The sequence below is a fragment of the Caretta caretta genome, chromosome 7, assembly GCF_965140235.1.
Source record: "Caretta caretta isolate rCarCar2 chromosome 7, rCarCar1.hap1, whole genome shotgun sequence".
Taxonomy (NCBI): domain Eukaryota; kingdom Metazoa; phylum Chordata; order Testudines; family Cheloniidae; genus Caretta; species Caretta caretta.
The window spans coordinates 88,788,294-88,812,424 of NC_134212.1; the positions used below are offsets into that span (position 1 = coordinate 88,788,294).

General features: G+C 41.8%; 1 protein-coding gene across 7 annotated transcripts in view; it reads left to right on the top strand.

Annotated features, from left to right (window-relative positions):
- Positions 1 to 24,131, top strand: part of PCDH15 (protocadherin related 15) — a 1,356,473-nt gene that overhangs the window by 893,575 nt on the left and 438,767 nt on the right. For all 7 annotated transcript variants that reach the window (XM_048859211.2, XM_075130916.1, XM_048859220.2 and 4 more), the window contains 2 exons: positions 7,625 to 7,735; positions 17,697 to 17,867. In XM_048859211.2, coding sequence (XP_048715168.2) covers positions 7,625 to 7,735; positions 17,697 to 17,867 — 282 coding nt within the window. The remainder of the gene's footprint in view (positions 1 to 7,624; positions 7,736 to 17,696; positions 17,868 to 24,131) is intronic.

Sequence of the window (24,131 nt, forward strand, 5' to 3'; positions counted from 1 at the left end):
GACTTCCTGGTGAATGTGTTGCTTGGAGTGGAAGGAAAGCTCAGCTAGTAACTGAGCTGGGGGCTTTGATAAAATTATTTGTTTTTCCGTCAGGAAGTGTTTGGTTGCACATTTGCATCTCTGATTCTAATAACACCCAACTTCACCTAAGGAGTGAACAGTACAGTTTAGCAGGAAATGTATAAAGAAGGCCTCTGATCATCCTTGTGCCTATTCATTCCTGGGCAGGCTATGTGTCCTCTAGCATGATTTAGGCCAGCTTAGAAGCTGATGCAAGTTATACCAACTCCTAGCAGCTCCAAGATGCTCATAAGTCAGCTGAAGATTTCTGAGGTGCAGAGAATCTGAGGCCCTATCCTTCCACCATCTCTATGCCATCAGAGTTTTAGGGTCTGTGTCCATGGTAAGCCATGTAAAATAGTCCAAGCATAGGGGAGAATCTGGGCTAGAGAGAAGGTAAAATAAACTGATTACATGGGCCTGATTTTCAGCCCCTAGCCTCCAGTTGTGTGAATAAATATTATGCATGAAATCACCGGTGCTTGTTCAGTAGATATTAAAATTAGTAAGACAAATAGTTGAAAAACAAAACAATTTACACTTTTTGTGAAATTCTCATAGTTTAGATTGGAAAAAATATTAGGCAAATAATTTATTTAAAAGTGGCCTTACATTTGTTGAATGAATAACTTACCACATATTATTTAACCAGCTCTTCTGTAAACTCCTCATGCAGATGTTGGTGCTGGAAACATGTACAAGTAGGTGTGTGCGTGTGGCAACCACAGTGAAAATCGTGCGTGTGGCAGCCGCAGTTTTTATATAAGAACATGATTATCATTGTTAAATAAACATTTTTGTTGGTTCTTTTTTTAATATAGCTTCTTACTTTTTTAACTCTAATTTAATTTTTCTTTTCTATTTTTGGGTATTTTCTATATAGCCCTTTCTTGGTGTGAGACTTTGTAAATATTTTTTTCCTGTGGTTTTATCCCTTTTCATGGAGATTGCTTTAATTTAACTAACGATAGTAACATACAAAAAATGGGAAATATAATCTAACATATTTTTTCACTCTCAAGGCCTGCTGTTTAATTATAAAGGCTGAGACAGTTTTCAAACTGTGGTACACAAGCTGATATTCCATCCACTCACTTCACAACATTTTTTTTAAGAGGGTGGTACATGAACCAGTAAAGTTTGGGAACCACTGGGCTATATCATCACCAGCACTATGCAGCCACAAAAGTGAGTATGGAGGAGCCTTTACACTCTTTCATGGGCAACCTGTAACCTCAGGTTGCAGCACAGGAGCAAAAGCAGGCTCTCCAAAGCCACTGCTTTCTTGTGACCTCCACACAGATGAGAGGGAGGGATTAGATTGAGCTTTGGTTCTCCTCCCAGCAAGTGCAGCATCCATGTAGCTGCACCAAGTGACATGCTACAAACAGCTATGTGTTTCCCCTTGCTTAGGATAGATTGTGAATGAAGATGTCCAAAATACTCAAGGGAGATATCTGCAGTCTTGGTAAAGTTGCATACCAAAAATAAGCACAAATTTGGTGGCAATGAAAAACTAATAGGTAGGTAGCTATTAACCTCTACTGAAAAGATTCACAAATGTGCATTGTCTGCCTGTCTAATTAAACATCAAGAGTTGTCACACATTTCTACTCTAACTGCTTATTCAATATCAGGTTATTCTCATTCAACAAAGCTCCAATGTTAGATACTTCTGATAACTTCTTAAGACCTTCTTTTTGTATAGAGTCAGGGGTTATATCCATTAGATTTGTCAATATTCGTACTGTCACCTTTTGTAACTAGAACATCTTTCTACCCAAAGGATGGGATTGGGTAGAAGCTTCAGCTCTGGGACCCTCCCACCTTGCAAGGTCCTAGAGCCTGGTCTCCAGCCAATGTCTGGAAGTCTGTACAGCAATGAAAAAGCCCCACAGACTGATCCCGGCAAGCCTGGGTTGCCTGGCATGGGTCAGTCATGGGTTTTTCTTTGCTGTGTAGACATACACTAAGGCCCAGTAACCCCTAGAGGCCCAGAATTGTCAGCACAGGGCAGCAGCAGCTATGAACCCATATGACTCTCGTCTGCTTTGGGGTTCAGAGCATCCCTAGCCTAATATTAGACAGTTCCTCAGGAAAGTCTGTCCCCAGCTTTCTTTGTGCAGCAGTATTGCCAGAATCTCTGCAGTGCTGCATGCTGCAGACCCCCTGAGGCATCCCTGTCCCCAGACCTAGCACATCCTTTATCCCAGGACTTGCCAGGGGTTCCTTGAAGCCTGGATGTCTTCCTCAGTTCCTGTTTTCACCCATCTGAATCTGGTTCTATTAGGGTCACTTTATGCTGCTCTGGCACTTTATCTCTCAGGTCAAGGGTCCAGAGCCATCATGGAAATCTCAATCATGGATTAGAAGTGGCATATGCATTTACATTATGATACTGTACAGTAATCACAAATGCTTGCAGTTATTTACTTAATTTACAACATCTCTGCCATATATTAGCAAATTCCTTTTAAAAAAATATTGAGGCAAAAACTGCTGGCTCTCTGTACTGAGTGGAAAACTGCCAGACAGCAGAAACCCAAAGGACAGCACTTACCACACATCTAAATGTTGCAACATGCTGCTGCTGCTGCTAAAGTGGAGAACTAATTTCCAGTGACTTTCTTGCATTGCTGTGCAGAGTGAAGAAAATTAGAGTGTGTGATCATGGGCAAAACTGGAGAGGTTAATGGTACAATTGCCTTCAACCAGCATTGGGCTTCAGAGATATGGTGTGCAAAATGGCCTTAGAAATGGTTGTTCAAAGTTGAACTTCAGAGCAACTTACCTACCACTCATGATTTTAAGAGTTTCTCCAATTAATTTTCCTCCTTCTTTTCAGTCCATACACATAGCCTTGAACCCTTCCTAACTCGTGATTGGACTCCCTGTCCCTTTTAGCTGTTTAATATCCCATTCCAACCCACCAGCCACCAGTCCCTTCTTGGTTCTGACCCATTTACCTAGGTGCTGTACAACTCTCACCCATCTGTGTATTACTGGTCCATTAGTGGAGCTATGCCAATAAACACCAGCTACCCCCTCATTCAAGCAGTACTATGTTTAAATTGGTTCTCACCCTGTATAATCTACTTCATAATCAATACATTTGCACTTGCCTGTCAACTCCCTTTGTACTTCTATTTGTTCCCCTCCCAGCCTCCATTCTGACTGGCAACTACCTCCCAGACTTTTCAGAACTCCTGTCCCCTCTCCTCCTAACTCCATCAGCCACATCAGGTTTCTCCCTTTCCCACTCCCATTATCACCAATGGCTGATGCCAGTTCAACCTGGCAGCCTGCCCATCCTCACAACTGCTGAACATTCCCCTAAACAGTCTCTTACATTGGGGCCATATCATCATCTGGTGTAAAATGTTGTAGATCCATTTACTACAATGGAGTGATACTGATTTACACCGACTAAGAATCTGGTGGTTTTTTCCCTATTGCACTCTGCATGCACATTCGCACTCCTGATCCAACCCTTTCATCTCTCTGCACTCGTCCCACCCCCAACCCCTACTCTGATTGGTCTCCCATACTACTTCATCCTTACAACATTCCATTCCACAGCAGCAAATGGTAGCGGGACCTCACCCATCTATGGCAGAACTATAGGCCCATCTCATGTTTTCTGAATAGAGATCCATACATGAAATCAGTCCACATCTCCCCTCCTGTGCTCGGTCAATTCACAGAAAATATTTTACCAAAACTCATTTAACTAAAATGTTTTTCATATATTAGTGCACAAAACTCTATGTTGTATCTGAGTTAAGGTTCCTCTATACATAATGTACCTAACACAAAAGCAAGAAAGTGATAAATTAAGGCATCTGACATGGCATACCTTTTACTCCTCAACACAGAGATGCACACCTCACCAGTAAGAAAACCATCATGCCCCAAACCACCTATAACCCAACACCTCTACTGCCTCCCACGAGTCCTCCCATGACATTGCATCACTCTATTAGTATTACATTTTGGCTAAATTTGTGTGACTTTTTTTTAAGTGTGCATGAATATGAATGGGTCTCCAGGAACTCTGTCTGGGTTACTTTTTTTTTCCCATGGCTTCTAATATTTGCCATTCAGAATCTTTGTTTTGTCAATTAATATTTTATTTGTTTAAAATAAACGCAGCATTGCATTATGGCACATTACTGCACAAGCATCATTGCATTATTATGAAATGCATTAAATGCTAAAGCAATCATTCACAACGTGGTGTCATACAGCAATGTGATTGCTTTGTATTGTTGTTTTTTTAAATGCTGTAGTTTTAGGTTTATATTAGAGTACGTATTATGAAAACCCAGTAGCCTATTTCTTAGTGCTGGGTAGAGAACACATAGCCATGATAGTTTTTAACCTAAAGTGGATTTTTTTTTACACTGAAACACCTGAAGCAAAAAAAAAAAAAAGCTTCTCTCACTCAAAATCTACACCTGCCTTCAATCTGAAAAGACACTGCTGAGGTTGGTAAGACTAAATTTTAACTTTCTATGACAGTTTTACCATTTTAAAGTTCTTCTTGCCTTGAGGGATATTTTAAATTATTCTCCTTTGCTCTTGCTATCTCACTAGCTCTACTTTAGTTTTTCTTCTGCTTCCATATGAAATGTTTGCATTTCAGTAGATTTTTTTCAGTGTGTCTCTCCAATGCTGACTGTGCTTATTTTTTGTCCAAAAAGACATAACTGTCAAATAAAAGTAAACAGAACAGCAAACAACTGCTATTGGTAACATGGCCCACTTGTAATATGGACCACTTGTGTACTGAAAAATCTGTCACAATTTAAACAAACATTTTCAACTCTGAATTATTCATCATTAGGGAAAAAAGCTTGCCATAATAGTCTGTTTAAGGAAAGAAAATATTTTGTTCTTCTACAAAGCCTTTCACTGATGGATCTTAAAATATTTTATAAACATTATCTCCACAACTTACCTGTAAATTAAATAAATATCTCAATTTTACAGATGGGAAAACCGAGGCACAAAAAGATTCTTAATGTTACAGATTTCAGAGTAGCAGCCGTGTTAGTCTGTATTCGCAAAAAGAAAAGGAGTACTTGTGGCACCTTAGAGACTAACAAATTTACTTGAGCATAAGCTTCTGTGAGCTACAGCTCACTTCATCGGATGCATTCAGTGGAAAATACAGTGGGGAGATTTAGATACATAGAGAACATGAAACAATGGGTGTTACCATACACACTGTAAGGAGAGTGATCACTTAAGATGAGCTATTACCAGCAGGAGAGCGGGGGCGGGGGGGAGAAGAAAACCTTTTGTAGTGATAATCAAGGTTGGCCGTTTCCAGCAGTTGACAAGAACATCTGAGGAACAGTGGGGGGAAATAAACATGGGGAAATAGTTTTACTTTGTGTAATGACCCATCCACTCCCAGTCTCTATTCAAGCCTAAGTTAATTGTGTCCAGTTTGCAAATTAATTCCAATTCAGCAGTCTCTTGTTGGAGTCTGTTTCTGAAGTCTTTTTGTTGAAGAATTGCCACTTTTAGGTCTGTAATCAAGTGACCAGAGAGATTGAAGTGTTCTCCAACTGGTTTTCGAATGTTATAATTCTTGGCATCTGATTTGTGACCATTTATTCTGTTACGTAGAGACTGTTCAGTTTGACCAATGTACATGGCAGAGGGGCATTGCTGGCAGATGACGGCATATATCACATTGGTAGATGTGCAGGTGAATGAGCCTCTGATAGTGTGGCTGATGTTATTAGGCCTATGATGGTGTCCCCTGAATAGATATGTGGACACAGTTGGCAACGGGCTTTGTTGCAAGGATAGGTTCCTGGATTAGTGTTTTTGTTGTGTGGTGTGTGGTTGCTGGTGAGTGTTTGCTTCAGGTTGGGGGGCTGTCTGTAAGCAAGGACTGACCTGGCTCCCAAGATCTGTGAGAGCGATGGGTCGTCCTTCAGGATAGGTTGTAGATCCTTGATGATGTGTTGGAGAGGTTTTAGTTGGGGACTGAAGGTGACAGCTAGTGGCGTTCTGTTGTTTTCTTTGTTGGGCCTGTCCTATAGTAGTTAACTTCTGGGTACTCTTCTGGCTCTGTCAATCTGTTTCTTCACTTCAGCAGGTGGGTATTGTAGTTTTAAGAATGCTTGATAGAGACCTTGTAGTTGTTTGTCTCTGTCTGAGGGGTTGGAGCAAATGCGGTTGTATTGTAGAGTTTGGCTGTAGACAATGAATCGTGTGGTGTGGTCAGGGTGAAAGCTGGAGGCATGTAGGTAGGAATAGCAGTCAGTAGGTTTCCGGTATAGTGTGGTGTTTATGTGACCATCACTTATTAGCACCATAGTGTCCAGGAAGTGGATCTATTGTGTGGACTGGTCCAGGCTGAGGTTGATGGTGGGATGGAAATTGTTGAATGTTACAGAGACAGTCGTTGACAGAACTGAGAACATGGTCTTGATCAACTGTCTCTAAATTCTGTGTTTCAACTTCTAGATTATCTTCTTTCAAAATGGGCTGTCAAAGAAAATCAGTTTTAGTCTTATGCAACATGGTAGTTTCAGTACTGTAAAATGAAATCGGTCTATTTAAGTAAGTGGAAATATAGTGGAAATAGAATTTCACCTTTGATTCAATAAGATGCAAAATAAGTAAGGCACTGCTTAACTTTAATCATATAAATAACTCCATCTCTATCCAGCAAAAAGACCCAGTTGGATTTAAGCATGTGCTTAAATATGTTGCTGAACTGAGGTCTAAATGGGAGTCTCTACTTTACCCTTCTTCTTTTTTAACTTTTTTCATCTCCCCACAAAATTGGAAAATGCAGGGGAGGGTAGTTTTTCTCCTTCCTCTGTGGCATGGGTCACTTGCTGATGTAAACTAGAGTAAATGGTGAATTCTCTTAAACTTGAAGTCTTTAAATCATGATCTGAGGACTTCAGTAACTCTGCCAAAATTATGGGTCTATTACAGGAGTGGATGGGTAAGATTCTGTGTCCTGTGATGTGAAGAAGGTCAGAGTAGGTGATCATGATTGTCCTTAAAGTCAATGAGGCTACGTTTTTTTTTTTGTGTGTGTGTTTTTTTTAAGATTCTGATACTTGAAAGTACTTTCTCAGCAGCAGGAGATCTTCCTTGAATATAGGAAAGGACAACAGGAAGAAATCAAAGAACATGAATATGTTTTGATAAACAGAAAAAGTTGTTTTGAACTCTCCTATCTGCAGTGTCCAACAATGATACAATACTCTGAAAAGGAAATATAAGAAAGACTAGTGCTCCCAAGTCTCTGCTAACAAGTAGCCCATGACATTTTATGAATGGAAGTAATAATACATGAAAAAGATTGTGGTGCTAAGTTACCTACAGAATCTTTATTATGGGTTTTATATGAAACGCACTTTATCAAATAAAAATGTACAAAGAACTGATCAGACAAATTAATCAGAACACTACCCTAATAGATCCTTGATTACCATACAATATATCTATCCATTGTAAGCCGTCTGCATTAGTTAACATTAAAATACAGCATATGAATTCTTATTTTTTTTTGTTTTGTCTTTTGCAGACATCCAACAGGACCTTTGACATTCCTCTCACTTTGTCTGGAGCAGTAGTTTTACGGGAGAGACTAAATTATGAAGAAAAGACACGTTATTTTGTTATTGTTCAAGCAAATGTAAGTATGGATTCCAAAATGGTTATTTCTGTCATCAATTCTTCAGGAGCAGGGGATAGGGTGTGAAGAAGTCTTTTCTACATGCTCTTTTTCTTAAGTCACCAGTGTTGAGATGTTGCCTAATATCTCTTTAGTCCTTATCATCTTTTAACACAGTTTGGCATATTGCTGGTTAGAACAAAGATATTCATGTTGTGAAATAAGACATTCTTTTGGCATGAGGAATAGATTGTATATTTTAAGTATAGTGCATGTAGAAAAGTACATTCTAGTGTCAGAGTTTTTTCTGACATATCTAGCTATACTAATGTGATCTGAAATTAGTTTAATGGATACAGTTTAACTGTATCCCTGAGCTTTGAAATGCAGCCTTCTAAAACGAGGCAATTTTTCTTTCAATTCACACTGTATTTGTGTTAAGTGTTTTTTACAGCATGACTAGCAGTGGATAATGCATGCTGAGAATAAAAGTGACATTTAAACTGTATCTAATATAGCTGTCATTGGGAGAAGACTTTAGGTGTCTTGGAAGACAATGAAAGTTATTTTTCCTGTTCTTTTTACAATAAAATTTGTATTTATAATAAGTGGATGAACGGATTCTATTCCATTCCTATGCAGCAGTTATAAATTCCACACAAATGGTGTAGTGGTTGAACAGGATGCTCTCAAATAACCTTAGAAGCGTTTGCTCCTCAAAATATCTATTTGCATTTGTACTGCCTTGTTCAATGTTGTGCCAAAGAAAGGAAAGAATCCACTTGAAAATTCACCCTCTTCTTTAATAAATATCTCAGGCTTTTTGTATTAATCCAGATTAAAACAAATTTTAGACCTCAGAATTTGCAAAGAGGACCACAGTGACCTTTGTTCTTTTCTGGGAGCACCACATGGGACAGAAACCAGACTGGGCTTCCCCTCTCCCAAATCCAACACTGTGTCTCAATGGCCCATCCCCACCTCACCTCTGGGGACTTCACCTAGGGCTGGAACTCATGCAACAAGTTTGGGGAAGAAAGAGAGCCAGGGCTGGCTCTCCCCAACATCTAGTTTTGGTGGCTCATTCTTCCACTTTAGGGACACTAGATGGGATAAGAGCTCCTCTCGGCTCCTGAGCTGGAAAGAGAGAGCGAGCTTGACTGGGTGGGGCTCCTCCATCACTGACAAGCCACAGGATCTGGTCCCAACAGTCCATCCGTGCTGGGGGATAACAAACTTCCATTGCTGCTGCTACCTGATAGTTAGTTATATAGCCTAAGTGGTAGTAATCTGTACTGTATTGCTGAGTAATCTCTACTGTATTGCTGAAGGGTCAGAGTTCAAACCCTGCTGATCATATGTGATGGAGGGGTTGTTATAGCTGCACAGAATGGTATTTGCTTTTTCTAGTCGTTTTTAATAATGAAGAAAAAGGCAAGTTACATACAAAAATAGGTTAAAATAATGTTATTTTAGGTTGCAAAGTTAACTATGAAAAAAGTTAGGAAATGGTAGCGTTATCGTTGCCTCCGCTCTCATTGTGCGTATGCATTGTGATACTGTCTTTAATTACATACTGTTATTTCTACTGCCCATCTGCCCCCTTCAGTGCACAGGATGGATGCACAGGGGAGCTGAATTAAGGTTGCATGGGCAACTATAAATCTGGCATTTCTTAGCTTTCAAGTGTTGGACTTTGCAATGTAAATAGCATGCTCTTAAAGTAATATATTTGGAATAGAATATATGGAATTAAATTGATCATTTTGGGTGAAAAGTGCTACATAAAAGTAAAATAGTTGCTGCTAGTATTGATTATTATTATTTATTATTATATGAGAATACAAAAGGGAAACTGGGGACTTTTGTGCGTTCCCACTTGTGGGATTGCATCTCCTGGCAGTGATCATGTAGATTCCCTGGTCAAAGCAGTATCCCTTTTGGGGAGGGGGTGCATGAATGCCTTTGCATGGCTTCTTATATCAGATGCCTTACAATATATAAAGCAATACAGCACCTCTACTCCAAGTGCCTCAGTTCCATTTTAACTTTCCCAGATTTCTTCAGATCCATCCAGGGTCACACCAGTACCAGGAAATGCACATCATGCTCTGTTTCGGTTACAAAATTGGAGACACATATTTGCTGCCTAGTATCCATATGCAAGCAACACTCTCCCACACAGTGTGTGATGTGCAGGGCTTTCACACCCTGGACTCACTGGTACTAGAAGCTCAGACTTCAGGTTCATCCAGATTTTGAATGGCATTAGCTTTTCAGCATTAGCCTTGGCCTCTACCAAGCGTTAAAGCCCCAGACTCCTCTACCTAACACCAGGGACTCTTCTATCTCCCACAGTCCCTCAGCACCTATGGCACCTATTAAAGCTCTAATGCAGCGGTGGGCAAACTTTTTGGCCTGAGGGCCACATCTGGGTGGGGAAATTGCATGCAGGGCCATGAATGTAGGGCTGGGGGTTGGGGTGCGGGAGGGAGTGCGGGGTGTGGGAGGGGGTGCAGTGTGCAGGAAGGGGCTCAGAACAAGGGGTTGGGGCACAGGAGGGGTGCGGGCTGTACGAGGGGACTCAGGGCAGGGGGTTGGGCTGCAGGAGGGTGCGGGGTGTGGTAGGGGGTTGAGGTGTAGGAGGGGTGCAGCAGGGGGCTTAAAGCAGGGGGGCTGGGTGCAGGAGGGGTGTGGCGGGGGTTAGGGTGCGGGGTGCAGGAGGGGTTTGGGATACGGGCTCGGGCCCAGCACCACTTACCTGAAGCAGCTCTGGGATGGCAGCAGCGTGCAGCAGGGCTCAGGCAGGCTGCCTGCCTACCTGCCCGGCCCCGCACTGCTCCTGGAAGCAGCAGGCACCATGTCCCTGCGGCTCCTGGGGGAAAGGGGGCAGAGGGCTCCATGCGCTAGCCTCGCCTGTAGGTACCTCCCCCAAAGCTCCCACTGGCCGCAGTTCCCCGTTCCCGGCCAATGGGAGCTGCGGGGGGCGGTGCCTGCAGGAGAAGGCAGCGCGTGGAGTCTACTGCCCCCCTTCCCCAGGGGCCACAGGGACGTGGTGCTGGCCAATTCCGGGAGTGGCACGCGGCCCATGGCACCATGGTGGGGGGGGAAATCCTGGGGGGCTGGTTCCAAATCCCTGACAGGCCGGATCCTGCCCATGGGCCGTAGTTTGCCTACCCCTGTTCTAATACCTAAGCCATCTTTAACTGGCTTTCCAGGACCAAGTAAATTGATATCTATTCCTACCTGAACCCCTGGGCTTCTCCTTGACTACCATGGCATCAACCGTACCTCTGGAACCCAGCACTGACACAGCACTGGCTCACGTGTCCAAAAACTCTTCTTTCCAAATGGAAGGAAAAGTCCAAGCACCCCACCACTTAAAACTTCAAAAAACAAAAATTGGATGAAGCACCACTCTGTCTTCACGTGGCTCAGGGCAGGAGCTCTTAGTGCTACACTCACCAGTGCAGTGTCTTCTGTTGCCTGCATTGAAAATGCAGGCACTAACCTCTGAAAATATTTCCCTACTAAGAATTCCTTGAACCCCATCTATCTTTTCATGTATGGACACTAGGCCCCCAGCAACAGTCCTGGCCTCTGCCTTCCTGACTCTATTCCAGGTCAGATCACTCTCCTAGGCTCCTATCCGGATTCATCCCATTCTGGGGAGTGGTTTGGGCAGCCCTTGGTGCCATCTGAGGCAAATTTTGGGGGTCTCTCCAGCTTCTTTTTGGAACCAGAACAGGTGTCTGACTCCTAGAAGAAGTCCGATTCACGAAGAACTTTTCACCCATCTTCCACCTAAGTAACACTGCTCACTGGTCTCTCAGAAATGAGAATGCATAAAGTCTCCCAAACAAAAAAGAAAGGTTACTTACCATCAGGGGTGAAAGTAACTGAAAGCACTTACCGGTACTCCAGAGTCCTGAGCAGGGGGGGCGTGGCCTCAACCTTTAAATACCCAGGCCCTTTAAAACACCCCTGGAACTACCAGCTGCAGAGGCGGCTGGGAGCCCCGGGACTCAGAGGCAATCTAAAGGGCCCGGGGCTCCAGCTGCCGCTACTGCAGCGGAGCCCCGGGCCCTTTAAATCTCTGCCCAAGCCCTGCTGCCGGAGCCCCGGGGTAGCAGCAGCAGGGCGCCAGTGGTGATTTAAAGGGCCTGGGGCTCCCTGCAGCAGCCGGAGCCCCGGGCCTTTTAAATCACCACCGGAGCCCGCCGCTGCTACCCCAGGGCTCTGACAGTGGGGCTCGGGAGGCAATTTAAAGGGCCTGGGGCTCTGGCTGCTGCAGGGAGCCCCGGGCCTTTTAAATCGCCAGTTTGGGGAAGCCAGTCCGGTCCAGCATGGCATACTGGCTCTTGCCGGTACACCATACCGAACCAGACCGGCTTACTTTCACCTCTGCTTAACAGTAACTAGTTCTTCTTTGGGCATTGATACTTCCTGTCTGCCGTCCCTTCTATCTGAGTTCTAAATGCCATGGGATTCTGTGATTCAGTGGAGAAGGCAGTGAAACAGTTGGGATGGGAGAGGAAGAAGGTTGGCTCTCCTGTATGTAAACTTAGAGTGTTGGCTCCCAATGTTTATTGGTTCACATACTAAATAATTTTAAAAATGTGAAGTGAATGGATGAAACATCAAATTCACATACAACTAGTGATAGATGTACCACAATTTAGGAACTCCTGGACTTTGGTGAGTGACATCTTTTTTTGAACTCTGGTCACTGCTACAAATATAAGCCCTGAATCTGCAAAGGCTTGCATACTTAACTGTAAGTCCTATTAGTTTTATTGAATTCAGCAGGATTATTCATGTGCTTCAAGTTAAGCACAAGTGTAAATCTTTGGAGGATTAGTATCATAGTGACCCATCCCATACAATTTCCATAATAAAGCTACTTATATGAATGAGAACTACTTGAGTGAGTAAAGGTTGCATGTTTAGGCCAGAATACCCATTATTTCAATCACTGCATACTCAAATCTGGTACTGTAATCAAATGGGAATTGATTTCAATGAAGTTTTGAGTGCTCAGGTGTTGTAGAAGTGATCTCAGAGAATAGTTTATTTACCAAAAAATGCAGTTTTCATCAACTCAAAACTATTCACACATTTGCAGAATTTTTTTAGCCACATTTTCTTTCAGGCTGGATTCACAAGGGGACTTAGGTGCCATTAACAAAATGGTCAGAGGAGTAGTGGTTGTGGTGCTCCTCTTATGCCTAATATCCCAGTGGTTAGCATCTTCTCTGGGGCTGTGGAAGACTGAATTCAAATTCCCTTTCTGGAGCAGGGAATTCAATGCATGCCTTCCTCCCCCAGGTAAGTACTCTTACCACCACACTATAGATAGTAGGGGTAGGTCTTTGTGTCTATTGAAGTTGTTCCACTTTGTATAATAAATAGTCATTGGGCCAGAGAAAGTGAGGATAATTTTATAGTCTAGTGGTTAGAGCTCTCACCTGGGAGTAGGGAGACCAAGTAGAAGTTCCTACTCCTGTTACTATTTCATTATTTATGCATATTATCTTGAAAGAGAAAGTGGAGTGTTAGGTGAAGATCAGACCAAGTATCTAATTTATCCAGTCTAATGCTTTTCATTCTAGAGGATCAAAAAGTACTTAAATTGCTGTGTTAAAAAGGCACCATATCATCCTCAATTGAAATGCAACTACTCCTGGGGTGAAGCACAGAAGCTGTTTCTGTTCAACAATGTACAGCAAAATTAGTCATCATTTTAAGACAGAAGAATATCATAGTCATTTGAAACAAAAGGAAAGTTTTGCAAGTTTTCACTAGGATTTTCTCCAGTTAATATATTTTTGCTTAATTCTGTTTTTAATCAAGATGTAGCATCAATTACAAAATATTCTGTATAATAAACTAAAAAAGATGGCATGGCCCCCAATTTGACGAGATTACAAGTTTGGTTGATAAAGGTATCTGTGTTGATATAATACTTAATTTCTGTAAGGCATATCACACTATGATTTAAAAAAAAACATAACAGGACATTTTGATTAAAAATAATTGCACTACACAAAATCACTGTAGCCCATATTACAGGGATAAAAATTGATTAACTGATAGAACTCAAAAGTACTTGTAAATGGGGAATCATAATTCATAAGGGGTATTTCTAGTGGGATACTGCAGGGATCTGTTCTTGGCAATTCAGTATCTTTATCAATGATCTGAAAGAAAATATAAAAGACATTTCTGGCAAAATTTGCAGATAACACCAATATTGGTGGTGTGGTAAATAATTATGTGAACAGGTCAGTTGTACAAACCAATCTGAATCACTTGATAAGGTGATCTCATTTGAACAGCAGGTTTTTAATATAGCTGAACACCAGGTCCTACATGTAGAAATGAGCAATGTAAGTCATACTTATAAAGTGAGAGGAAGGTTCCTGAAATGCAATGGCAATGAAAAGGACCTAGAGTTAATGTTTATACAATCACTAACTATGAGCTCATGGTGTGGTGTAGCAAAGATGGCAATCTCAATCCCGGGTTGCCTAAGTAAGGAAATATCAAGTAGGATTAGGGAGGCAGTATTACCCCTGTGTACAACATTAGCGAGACCATTACTGAAAGATTGTGTCCAGTTCTGGAGTTCACACTCCAAAAAGGTTGCTGACCAATTGGAAAGGGTTCAGGAAAGAGCAACAAGAATATGATTCAAGGTCTGGAAAACATGTCTTATAGGATATGTCTACACTGCAAGTGAAGGGACATTTGTAGGACAGGTCAGCATACCCATACTAACGTATGGGTAGCTTACGTAGCTTAGCTAGTACAGGTAACAATAGTAGCAGAGTTGGTAGCGTGGGCTTCAGCACAGGCTCGCGATATGAGTAAAATACAGGATCCCCAGTGTGCTTGTGCTGGGGTAGCCTGCCTATGCTGAAGCTTATTCCTCCTCATCTGCATTATTATTGTCACCTTTGCAGGTAGATTAAAGCTAACACATGTTCTACAATCATACCTTCACTGGCCATGTAGAAATACCTACATAGTCATGGTGATACATTTAAGAAGCTCAATCTTGATTTAAAAGTGCCTACATAAGGAAAACATTTCTGATTCTATACATATCATTAATCTTCCAGAGAAAAAAAATAACAAGAGCCAGTGGGTTGCAAGCTAGGCTAGAGAAATTCAGGCTAGAAATAGGATGCATATTTTTAAACATTGGAACAATTTACCTAGGGCTGTGGTAGATTTTACATAATGTGAACTCTTTACATCAAGACTGGATATCTTTCTAAAAGATATTCTGTAGATCAAACAGACGTTATGGGTTTGATGCAGAAATTACTGGATGAAGTCTTATGACCAGTGTTATGTAGAAGGTCAGACCAGAAGATTATAATGGTCCCTTCTGGCCTTAACATCTATGAATTAAGGAGAGCACTTTAGCTCAAACTTAGGTCCATCACTATTCAGAAAAACATGTTTTTAAATGGTTAACACCCACTGATGTAGCTCAATGCTTTGTGGAATAGGGGCAGATTTAAGCATGTGCTGAATCAAGATCATGCTGAAAAGGTAACAAATTAAGATGGGATCATGAATTAGTAGTAGTAATAGTATTTTCTAAGGTGTCCTTCTGAAGAGTACGTTGGTGTATTCAGTGCTTGGGATTTGGGCCTACTAGTTTAAGTGTCCTCAATTTAGCAGCAAGTAAGCAAGATTAGACTCTGGATATTACCTGAATATTACCAGGGAAATAACAAGGAGTTATTTTTGAGGAACACGAAAGAATATTTCTCAAAGGGAGTGGGGGAAACTGAAAGGAAGAAGCTATTGCATGGGTAATATGTTTTGGTGGAGCTATGCCCCATTTAGTCACCCTCTAAAAATAATAGTAAGGAAGTTATAAACTCTCAATAAATTACACAATATAAGTATTGTGACAAAGTTCCTCCTCTACCTTGGTGGGTCTTGTGCTTATTGGAGGATTTGCTTGCCTCAGAGATTCAGTTTGGCTGTTTTCATGAACCCACAGTCCAGGTCAACTCCTGTGTCTGATCAGGAGTTAGGAGGTTTGGGAGGAACCCGGGCCCGCCCTCTATTCCGAGTTCCAGCCCAGGGCCCTGTGGAATGCAGCTGGCTAGAGTTCCCCTGGAACAGCTGTGCAACAGCTACAACTCCCTGGGCTACTTCCCCATGGCCTCCTCCCAACACCTTCTTTATCCTCACTATAGGACCTTCGTCCTGGTGTCTGATAATGCTTGTACTCCTCAGTTCTCCATCAGTACACCTTCTCACTCTCAGTTCCTAGTGCCTCTTGCTCCCAGCTGCTCACACACACACCACAAACTGAAGTGAGCTCCCTTTTAAACCCAGGTGCACTGATTAGCCTGCCTTAACTGATTCTAGCAGCTTCTTGATTGGCTGCAGGTGTTCTAATCAGCCTGTCTGCCTTAATTGTTTCCAGAAAGTTCCTGATTGTTCTGGAACCTTCCCTGTTACCTTACCCAGGTGAAAGGGACCTACTTAACCTGGGGCTAATATATCTGCCTCCTATCACTCTCTTGTAGCCATCTGGCATGACCCTGTCACAGTATTTTGTGAAAAAGAGAATTTGATATAGTTTTCAGGCAGTACATGGTGTAGATTATGACAAAAATATACAGTGACTATACAGTTAGTTGTGCTGAGATTTTCAGACGTAAGGGATTACATCCCTTTGTTATGTATGGAAAATAATCTATATCAGCATCAAATATAAATTGTGTACTCTTACAGGAAAGATTTGACTTGAGGTAAGGCTAGGAATAAATCTGTGTACCAGTTTAGGAGTAAGAAGCAGTAAAAGTAACTCCATTTTGAAATTTAGATCTATTGTCTCACCTTCTTTTTGGCTCCTTCTAGCTAAAATAGGATTGAAGTAACACCTCAAACTTTAGTTATGTAGAACTCAAGACTAATCTCTGATTTAGGCTGTTTATATAAATAATAAATAAAGTGATTATTGGTCTTCATAACTGCTTTATGGCATTGGAAGCCAAGGGTAAACAGCAACTGACATTTGCTAAAATATGATTGCTGCATAACCTCGGCTCATTCTCCAAACTGTTGCTCACCCTGCTTCACCAGCCCCTATTCCATGCATGGCCTTAGCAAGCTATGCACCCTTATTCCCTGTATGTGTCTCTTGACAAGTGATACTGCAGACTCCCAAGGTTTTGTTCCAAGTTTTTTGGGCCAGGAATTTATCTGGTGAACCTTCTGGTAGATCTGTAGGATGGGGGACCCTTACCTCTAGGTTACCAGTTTGAACCTGCCCTGCTTAGCAGGGCTTAAATGCTATTCCCTATCTAATAGTAGTTTGGTGGCTCTTATGTGAGATGAGGCTGAATCTTAGTTCTAGTTCTCATGTCACAAGCTCACCATTGTGCTTTGCCATAGATCAGAAGGTCTTCAGGGCAAGGATTGTCTCTTACCATGTGTTTTGTTCCCTGCCTAGTACAAAGGGGGTGCAGTCTTAGTTGGGTTCCCTAGCAAGGGTTCATACAGTGAGAGACAAAAATCTCTTTATTCACTATGAATTTGCAAGAACTGGCAGAACTGTCATTGTCTCACACACACACTGAAGATGGGCCAAAGGAGTTAAATGAACAATTAGAAGATTTTGATTTAATCTTTTTAAAAAAAGAACCCATGACTTTTTTGTCTCATATTTTCTTTAACTTTGGAGGAGAGCAGATTTGACATTGGAAGAGAATGCGGTGTTGTGGCATTCATAATCAGCATGTGGATTTGTATGGTTGTGAAGATAGGGAGCATGGAGGTGACGTCAAAGTTAATGCTTCTGTAACTAGTAATTTCCCAGATTTTTCATGATTGTTTTGGTAGGATACGTTCATGATCAATCTTAACTTTAAGTTAAAAAATGTTTTTGTGTGGACCATGTTCTAAATTCTCTAAATCATATTTATAGAAATACCCTTTTCCTCCACAGGACCGGGCTCAAAATCTTAATGAACGAAGAACAAGTACAACCACCCTCACAGTTGATGTGCTTGATGGGGATGATCTTGGACCAATGTTTCTCCCTTGTGTCTTAGTGAATAACACTCGGGACTGTAGGCCACTCACCTACCAAGCCAGCTTACCAGAGTTCACTGATCCTGTAAGTACTCAATGAACACTCTTTCTTGGGTTCTTAATTTCTCCCTCACTCTTTCCTAAACAAATATTGTGTTTTTCTACAGACAAAATGGGAAACTATCATACATTTTTTTTTTAGTTATTGTGTTCCTAATTAGAATAAGTGCTTCCATTTGCAGGCATGAAATACACTTCTAGGATTGAGTGAGGTTCTAGTGGGGTGAGCCACCTCAGCACTCAACTTGAAGTTTGCAGATGGAATTGAGAGACAGGGACAAGCTGAAGTCGCTGGGAACAAAGAGGGGACAGGAGCAGAGGGACAGGTGCAGAGGGACAGGTTTGATGGGACAGGTTCAGAAGAGGGCAAGTTGGGGGGGAACAGGAGCAGAAAGGTCTTAAAGTACTAGAATATGCTGTCCTCCAGAATCTGGAATAGAATCAAGTATTCCTGACATAAAAAATTCTTCTACTGCCTGGCAAAGAGCTGTGAAACCACTGACTCATTCCACTCTCAGGCCTGATCTATATAGAGGATAGCAGCCCACTTCTAGTACCTGTTGGTCTGTTAACTCAAGTGGTAGAGGCATGTGCTTTGGATCTAAAGATTCCAACTCAGGGTTATGATTTTAGGCCTAGGTATGTGATGGTCTGGAGGGAGCACCTACATGATTTAACATTTAGTCTCCATGCCTATGCTTTGCTTGGCCTCACTGTGGAGAAGGCCAAGAGGCTGATCATTAGCTGTAATGTCTATACACTAGTGACTAGGACTGAGTCTGCTATTTCATGTCACAACTGAATAGCTGTTAATAGAAGATAATAAATAGTAGTCCCTGTTGACTTGTGTCAGATTTTATCCAGTCTCCTACAGATATTTGACTTCATATCCCATTACTAGGAGCACTATTTATGGAAGAAAGGACATTTCAGATATCCTCTATTTGGGTTTTTTTATGTAACTTATGCTATATCAAACAGTCAAAGCTTTTCTTTCGTTGAAAAAAAAACAAAACCTTTTTTGTGAAAATAGCTTTTTGAAGGTACAATGAAGTTGATGAAAGCTATTACTCTTATCACAATCCATTTATATAGTGTTGATTGTCCTATTCCCTGCATTTCAAGTATAGAATCTAAGGCCCCAGTCCTTCATGCACTTATGCATATAACTTCACTGACAGAAGAAGTATTGACTTCAGTGGGACTACTCACACAACTTATTTCCATGAGTAAATATTTGCAGGATCAGGAGGACCTAAATTAATGAGGTGAACTTCAAATTTTGCTGGAAATAATATTCTCAAACATAGCAATCTAAGAAACAAGTGGGGGCCAGGCACTTACATTGGATCAGATTTACGTGTTTGTAAATATAGTGATTTCATTGGAATTGCATCTGGGATCAGTGTGGCTTATCAGCTTTCAGAAGTACTTCTCTTTGCTTTGCTCATATGGACTCTATATTCAAACCAGGATTTTTGCCACTTCTGGCAAAACTGCAGGATTTCATATCCGATACTTTATCCCTGCTATTCACAGTTGGCTAAATAGGACACGATGATTCTAACTGTATAAAAGCAGAACTTTTCCTCTACTAAACCTTCAAAATCCTAAACTAATTCTTTTATCTTTTCAACTTCTATCTGACACTTCTTAACCTTCTGGGAGAGTTGGAAATTCTTTGCTAGTTACCACTGTAGTTTTCATTGACTTCAGAGGCCACTCCCAAGCTATTGGCAAAGCTTGAAGCCTTTTTTGCAGTGCAGACCGAGTTAGAAGCAAGTTAACAGTCCACTAAAATAATGAAATAGCAGAACTAGGTTATGGGAAAAAATGCACTTCAAAAAGGCCATATCTATTACACAAGTTTAAAGATTTATAAAAAGCACAGTATGGTTTAACTTCTTCCTTCCAGAGCAAAATAAAACTAGCTGTTCATAGAAGAAGCTAAGAGAAGATTCTGTAGTAGATAACCTGCAACAGCACTGTTGTTATGAAGAACTCTTAGATTATAAAAGGATTAATTGGTTCCACCACAAACAATTTCAGTAAAGAAGCTAAGGACTGAATAGACCATGGAAACTGAAATACCTTTTCACATCACTTTTTCAACAGTTGAGGAACATAAGCAGGGTGTTAGAGAAATTTGTTCTCCCATGCAGTCACGCATAAGTAAGTAAGGAATCGTAATGGCTTCAATAGGACCACTCATTTACTTAAAGTTAAGCATCTGTTTAAATGTTTTGCTGGAAAAGGGCCATGCATTTGCTGGAAAAGGGCGATACTTAAGGCCCATCATTTTCAGTATTTACTGATTTTTCCTGAAAAATTCCTAGGTCTTGAAAAAACCAGTATTCATGGTTTTACGAATTATCACCCAAATGTTGGCTCTTTGGGGACCGGGTGCCCCCTTGCAGAGTCCCAACCAGACTTCAGTGTGGTCTTCAGGGAGCAGAAAGCTGCACTTCATGAGTACTGGTCCCCCTGCTGGTCAGATCCCCCTCCTGGGCAGGGGAAGTGGACAGGTCTGCTCTGCTGGTGTCAGGAGGGGGCTTTGTCTGGCAAAAGAGCTGGCAGTCATGGGATGCAGCCTTCTGCTCTCCTCAACCCCAGCCCTTCAATGCAGCCCAGGTCACTTTCCCTGCCAGATAGAGCCCCGTCCTGACACCAGCCCTTCAGTGTGGCCCCATCCCTGCAGCCCCAGGGCACAGAGCCCCATCCGCTTCCCCTGCTGACTGGAGCCAGCACAGGCGGAGTAGCCAGGGCTATGCTGAACAGTTGGGACCAGGAGGGGGCCTGTCTGGTGGGTGACCAGTACTCATTGCATGCAATCTTCCACTCCCCTCCTGATCCTGGCCCTTCCGCATGGCCTCGTCCATTTCCTATGCACAATATATGTGCAATATATGTTCTGTTTTTATTTCAGCATTGTTGCGTGGGGGTGGGGGTGGGGTGTTACTTTTTTTTACAGTGAATAATACAGGAAATAATAATGAATCCCAAACAATGAAGTTTTAAGCTTAAATTATGTAGATACAGCTGCTTGGATGAAGATGTTTCATTTAAAAGATAAAATACTCCACTGCATTTACCCTAAAATAAAGCATTTATAAGCACAGTATTAAATGTGGTTGTAATAATAATTTTTTTTTCAGTCTTCTAAGATTAATTATCTTTAGCTGGCTTCTGTCAAAGCTTTCTCTGATGTAAAATGCAGATTATTTTTCTAATGTAATTATTTTCTTTAGTGGATCTAGAGCAGCTTGTTACATTGGCAACATGGAAGGAATCCACACAGGGTGTACTTTGTTTACTGTCTATGGCTGGAATGATAGAAGAGGCAGGCACAATTAATGGGCTGCTTTGTTACCAGAGAACTGATTTATTTATACCCCAAACAATGTCAGGGTTTATATTATGCCTTTTGGGATTGATTCAAGCCAGTATTATTAACCATGTTAAAACTGCTGCAAGTTGTAGTTAGGGCTATATAATTAGTATGTATAGACCTGTAGAAATATGTTTTAGGTCCTTGCTCCTTGCAAGGGATGAATACCAACTGCCCCAAAACTGCCAGGCTCTCAAGCAGACCAACAAAGGGTATCAGAGGCCTTCCCCCCCCCATATTTGCTCGTTCTGAGTAAAATTAAATATTGATAATAACAATACTGCCCTTTCAGTCTGTAAGGTACTGCTGTTAACCACTCCATTTTGGCAGTATTTAGGACTCAAGGTGAAACAAATTCTCGAACAACTGGTAATGGATTGTCATTTCTGCAGCACCACCACCAATGTTTTACCTCAGTAAATAATTATAACTAACTTTTAACACTATGGTCTGAGTTTAAGGTAGTGTGAACATCATTATTAATAACGTCAAGCTGCTGTGATGTTGTGTGACAACTCTGTAAAAAGGCCAGAGCATTAGATGCTTTGGCAGCAAACTCATAGCTGAAAACAAAGCAAAACAAAAAACTATGGGCTTGATCCAATGACCAGAAGTCCTTCCATTGATTTCAGGGGGCTTTGCTTGGGGTCCTAAAGGGGAGAGCAACCTTTTAAAAAGCAAAGCAATGATAAAAATCATACAAGTGTGACACTTAACCCGGGAAACAGAACATTCTAAGCCAGTGGTTCTCAAACTTTTTTTTTCATGGACCACTTGAAAATTGGTGAGGGTCTCGGCGGACCACTTAATGATCTTTCCAAATGTTGTTTGTACCGTTAGCTAACTATTGTAAAACGCTTTGGATAAAAGCTCTATATTAAATAAACATTAATAATAATTAATGTTTTTTTGTTCTACAAATTAAACCACACAACTCATATTTTAATATCGGTAGTCTTACCTTTCTAATGCGATGGATATGCCCTCTCTCCCCTGCTGCAGCAGCCCCTGAGCTGGGGCTGGGAAGGAGAGGGGTCTCTCCCTGGCAGGTTCAGCCCTGGGGAAAGTCGCCTCTTTCTCTGGCTGCTGCAGCCCTGCATATCCCAAATTCCCCCCACCCCCTCTTCTCACTCCACTGCCCCCTCCCACCAACCCCCTATTCTCCCCAAGGTCACCACCACACGGTTACATGTGCATCTTCTCCAGGGTCCAGGCACCTAATTAGTGGAGCCATGCCTGCACGGCTCTACTAATAAGGTGGGTGGCCCTTCATTCTCTTGTGTGCGGCCACCCAGGCGCGCACCTTAGAGGGAACTATCCGTGGACCACCTGAATGAAGCTCGCGGACGACTACTGGTCCGCGGACTACAATTTAAGAACCTCTGTTCTAAGCTAATCAATAGTAGAGTGAGCAACACATTCTGTTCTCAATTTCATTTATACAAAGCCTTTATTTTCAAGTGAAAGCAGAATTGGGCCCAATTTTTTTAACCAGATAAAAAGAGTCTATAAAATTAAACATGAATGACACAGTCAAGATTTTATTAGGACTGTGGATACATTTTTTTTGGCTACATATAAATCCAATAGCTACATCAGTGCCTAATGAAAATCGGAGTCCTTAAAGAGCTCATGGAATGGGACCAGAAAAGGCAGTCAGTTCTTTCCTCCCTTAATTCTCAAAAGTCCCAGATACCTTAACCTAGGAGAAGATTTCAAATGGATTCATGGGTTCATTGACACCCACAGATATCATGAAACTAAGAATGAAAAACCTGAGTGATGCTGTGATCCCATACACCAGGTTTCAATGCCCAGAATGGGGAGCTGGGCTCAGCCCTGTAAGATAGGAGTCACAGCTGTGGAGTAAGTGCAACTCAAGTTCGCTTTCCAGGGCCCCCCTTCCTCATCCTGGGGCTTTGCGTTCTCATCAGGTCAGGATTAGGGGTGCAGTGCTGGGGTGGAGGCTACTACTGCGGGTTGTCAATTCCACCCTTGACTACAACTCAAAATCATGGGAAAGAAGTATTTAGTATAGTGTACCCATTGAATCGGGAGGCTATTTGTGCCCCAGCCTTAGACTCAGAGTAGCATTCCTCATTCCCCTAAATCTAGTCTCTAGTTTTGCTGTATTTGGTCCCTTGACAACCTTGAGTACTCCATTCTGTCCAAGCTTATACGGCGAAAACTGAAGGATGACTTTGAGAACTTCCGGAAAGAAAAGCTCCTCAAAACAGCTGAATCACACAAGAACCTCAGGACATGCAAGTGGGAATTGACACAGTATAGACTGAGTATAACAGCATTGAAGAACAAGGACAGAGAGACAGTAATCGACAGAGCAGGGATGGAGGAGATCTGCAAGGACTTCTATACAGAACTGTTCAAATCTAGAATCAATGTCCCTCTCCCAATGCTCTAAGAGTCAGAAGAATGCGTCCCCCCAGTAATAGTCAGCAAAGTCTAAAGCACACTACACCAGATGAAGAAGGGAAAAGCTCCAGGCAAAGATGGAATAACATCAGAAATTATTTCTGCAGGAAGCGAAAAACTTTGGAAGGCCCTTGCTTTAAGATTTAGTCGATATCTTGAAGAAGAAAAATACCATCAAGCTGCTGGAAGGAGTCAAATACCATCTTGCTGCACAAGAAGGGCGACTGAGAAAATCTTAAGAACTACTGCCCTATATGCCTGCTCTCTCACATCTACAAGCTCTTCACAAAGGTGATAATGAACTGACTCTCGCAGAGTCTGGATGAGCAAGAGCTGAGAGAACAGGCAGGATTTGGAAGAAATTTCAGCACGATAGACCATATATTTACCCTTAGCCAGCTCCTAGAAAGAGTGAGGGAATACAAACTCCTGCTGTGCATTGCTTTCGTCGACTATGAAAAGGCCTTT